This window comes from Cryptomeria japonica, chromosome 5, assembly GCF_030272615.1.
Source record: "Cryptomeria japonica chromosome 5, Sugi_1.0, whole genome shotgun sequence".
Classification (NCBI taxonomy): Eukaryota; Viridiplantae; Streptophyta; class Pinopsida; order Cupressales; family Cupressaceae; genus Cryptomeria; species Cryptomeria japonica.
Window position 1 is genome coordinate 666,360,933 of NC_081409.1, and position 4,167 is coordinate 666,365,099.

Sequence of the window (4,167 nt, forward strand, 5' to 3'; positions counted from 1 at the left end):
ACCAATAACATTTTTTTATTAAAAAACCATTGCATCACTTATAAATTTATAATATTTGTACTATTCATCATTTAATAACAGCCTTTGCTACTCTTTAAATAAACGAACTTATATTTATATTGTACTTAAAAAACAATTTTATCTTTAATACATTTTGATGTCTAATGGCAGTATAAAAAGAAAACGGACAATTTTGCCTAGCTTTCGCCAGGTGTCAAGTTGTGTGGAGCTTGTCATTATAGTGCCTGATAAGTACGTAACGACGACAAAGTAGTTAGTTATATTTTCTCCTCATAAATTCTGATACGCAGACGTAAAAGCCGTTGATATAAGATTTGAATAAGATTTTTTTTTATTATTTCCAATCGATAAGGTCATTTTCAGAAGTTTTATCTAGTGAAAATAATGGTGATGTAGGGTTTACACCGGGAAAATGTCCGTCAAGCTTGTTTCCGCTTATCGTGGATTGGCTCGATATTCCATGGCAAACCGTAAGCAGAAAATTTAACTAATGGATGAGATGAAAATTTAGTTTTGGCATATTTGATGCACACGACGAGAATTTTTTTTTCAATTTTACTTTTTGCTTGTAAAAGTCGAAAGATTGTTCTTTTCGCTTCAGGAAGAATTCAATGATACGTAAAACTAGCGGAACAGCATTATTGTTGATGAATTTGCAGGTATATTTTTTGTAATTGGAAGAGGAAACGTTCAGAAAAGATTTATTAGTAGGCTCAAGGCTGTAAGTATGGGATAGATAAATTTCGACTTAGTGTTAAGAATTGCGATTATTCATTCCGTTTGCAGTTGGCAAGATCCCAGCCTTGTCCTTTAGATTGCTTCAAATTGAGATTTGCAGGTGATTTTCAATAATAATTGTGTTAATTTTGCCTGATCAGTGTTCGTCTTTGAATGTTAATTGTGCTATTTGGTAATAAATTGTGCAGACTGAGATGTTTGATTAGTGTGAATATTTTTTAATTTATGCTTGGCTTGCAAGAAGTAAAAAAGAATATCTCATTTCAAAGGCGATGGGATACTTTTTATTTATGCGCAATCCAATACGCCGGTGGTTTTGCTTTGTTGCTTTTGCACGGCAAACGATTCTTTGTCGGTTGCTTTGAAGGCTGATAAATGATATTCGGCTCTTAATATTTGCTATACTGTATTGAAAGGCAGGTCTCTTTGACAATTTAATGCATGTATTCTCTCTAAAAATTTGGTCATGCTCCCATTTTGCACAGAAATGCCTAGGTTTCCGACGCTCTCGGAGCTTCTAGAAGCGGCCAAAACGAAAAACTTATTTTCTCCTCATCACCAGCAGCGGAGAAAGCCATGGCAGCTTTCATTTTTTAATGCGAAATTTTCTGGTGCAGATATTAGTCAGCCAGATAAGGGTTTGAACTTTCGGCTTTCTCAGCGGCTTAATTGCGGAAGAAATGGAAAATCTGTACAGCCCAATCCGATTTTGCAAAAGAGCTTCAGTAATGCCAGTGGTGAAGACAATCTGGACGCTATGGTTCACGATTTCATCGAGAACGGCAGCGCAGAGCAGGATTTGCACTGTCATGAGCTTGATAATGAAGAATTAACCTCTGCCGAAAGCAATCTAAAGGCATGTTTTTTCTTCCCTCTCTACTCAACATTATGTCGTTAGATTTTAACAATTTTCACAGATGAATTTGCGATACTTTTGGAAATAATATTGAAATAATTTTGTATGCTTTTCGATTCCACACTTATCGTATTCGAAATAAGAGTTTGTATACTTCTAAGATGGAAATGTTGATATGAAAATTACACACTTTTTTTCCCAAGTATGTAAGTTCATCTACATTAATGATGGATAAAGCATGCTGCAATTTTCAAAGATCATAAAACATAAGCCTGTGATAGTTTGAAAATATAGACATATTTACAAATTTATTTCCATAAATATCACAAATTTATCTACACGGTGGAAAAATCATGTCTACAATTTTCAAAGAGCATAAAGCATGAGCCTCTGATAGTTTGAAGATATAGAAATATGTACAAATTTAATTCCAGAAATTTAACAAATTGATCTACACTGGAGAAAAATCATGTCTGCGATTTTTAGAATGCGGAAATTAGCTTGTCATAACTTTGACGATTTCTCCTCTTCACACAACCTTCAGAATAAATTTTGGCAATCGGAAAGCTTATATGTAAGATAGTGAACATTTTTCTAGGTTCGATTCACCTTTGATTGATAGCTAATATTTCTTTGACTTCGAAATTACGAGTCTAGATCGCTAAAGCAACGATTACTATGTTCTAGGGTTTGATTTTGTCCCAATAATTATTTTTTCAGGTTCTGCTGTCACAAAGCTCTGAAGAGCAAGATCTTTATCTTGCAACGGCGTCCATAATCTCCACGTTTAGTGTCGCCTCCATTGATCTACCCGGTCATGGGAGCGGCTGCAACGGCACCTGCATACGCCGTCTTTTAATAAAGCATCTCAAGATTGCAGGATATAATGCTGCTCTTTGCAAGGTGAAATGGCACAGCATAGACAAAGTACCGGGCGGCTGTTATGAATTCATAGACGTCTTACTTCCATCAGATGACGTGAACAATCACCAGCGCGTGATAATTGACATAGATTTTCAGTCTCAATTCACAATAGCAAGGCCTGTTTCTCAGTATGAGGCGATTTTGAGGCTGATTCCTTTGATCTTTGTAGGCTCCTCCACAAAATTGGAGCAAATATTACAGTTTATGGCCGAGGCTGCAAAAGTTTCGTTAAAACAGAGCTCTTTGATTGTTCCACCATGGAGAAAGTTGGAATACATACGCGCTAAATGGTTTTCGGCTTACAGAAGAATTATTTGCTCTGATGAATCTTCAGTTTCAATCCAAAAGAACGATTGTGAGTACTGCAGACAGCATTTGCAGAATCTCAAGACGTTATTGTGCACAGATGAGGACAGATAAGGTTGAAGAAATTTTTCCGAGCTTTCAAAATAGACAGCAGGTTTCGATCAGGAAACCCGTTTTCCGAACAGAAGCAAAATATTTCCATTTTTCTTGTGAGCCTTGGCTTCGAGAAAGCCGTACGAAGTTTTCAAATGTGACTTCTTCGATTATATTCATTCCAACGCGTATTGATTTGATCAAACGCGTATTGATGTGAAGGCAATAAATAAATTGAATCTTGTGTTGAATAAAAATTCAAAATAAATGATTTTTTTTTTTTTCTTTATTTCTTTGAAATATGAAATGGCGAGTTGTAAAATTATGAGAACTGTTTTATGTGAAATGATCAAACCAGGTTTTAACATTAACTAGTTTTTTTTTCCTCAGTTATTTTTAATTTTTAAATTCAGACTATTTAAAAAAATAAAAAAATCAGACTCTATTTAAAAGCTATTGTGATTGTCATTGGGTATAATGTTGCAGTTTTTAAAGATTTAATGTGTGAGGTGGAAAGGGAAGCTAATATTATTAGTTTTATGATAGATAAAGGTAGGGAAAGGATTTAGTAGTTGAGCATGTTCTAATATTTGTTAGATTTAATGTGTGAGGTGGATAGGGAAGCTAAAATTATTAGTTTTATGATGGATAAAGATAGGGAAAGAATTTCTAAGTAGTTGAGCATGTTAGATAATAGTTGTTATAGTATTTTTTTGATTTAATATCTAATATTTTTAATAAAATTGCATCTATAGTTGTGAATTTAAAGATGTTAGTATCAATGATGAGCATTCATAATTGAGTGAAATGTATCCTTTAGATATGAAAATCAATAAATCATCTAATATCATATAGGACATGACTTAATCCACAACTATTGATCTAACTTTTCTTGGTTCTTTTTAGACACTTCAACAAAAGTATGTTGATGTAGCATCATTTTGATGACGTGACCCTAAAATCTTAGTTATAAGCAAGGGACTTGCCAAACAAGCTATTGTAAAAAATTAGGAATGATTTGACTTGAAGTTTCCATATCAAATTTTGAGAAGTGTAAAGTTACGGTCATCAACTACTAAGTCCTCTTCCATATAGATAAAAACTTTTTGAATTTTTTGTTTAGCTTATGAAATTATAATTTTCAAATTCTCAAACTCAATTTAAAATTAAAATAATGCATCATAAATCATTTAGAATTTTTCAAGATTAAATTTTAGAAAAATTATAAT

The 4,167-nt window shown here is 33.3% G+C and overlaps 1 protein-coding gene across 4 annotated transcripts; it reads left to right on the top strand.

Annotated features, from left to right (window-relative positions):
• The first annotated feature begins 316 nt into the window (after positions 1–316).
• LOC131074996 (uncharacterized) lies at positions 317–3,227 on the top strand. 4 transcript variants are annotated; one of them, XM_058011756.2, is made up of 4 exons: positions 409–491; positions 681–859; positions 1,245–1,615; positions 2,336–3,227. In XM_058011756.2, the coding sequence occupies exons 3-4, from the start codon at positions 1,247–1,249 to the stop codon at positions 2,957–2,959; spliced, it is 993 nt and encodes a 330-aa protein (XP_057867739.2). In that variant the 5' UTR covers positions 409–491; positions 681–859; positions 1,245–1,246; the 3' UTR covers positions 2,960–3,227. The 4 variants fall into 4 exon arrangements, with proteins under 4 accessions (XP_057867736.2, XP_057867739.2, XP_057867738.2 ...); XM_058011755.2 differs by having other exon boundaries at positions 417–491; positions 623–859; XM_058011753.2 differs by lacking the exon at positions 681–859 and having other exon boundaries at positions 317–491.
• The last annotated feature ends 940 nt before the right edge of the window (positions 3,228–4,167 follow it).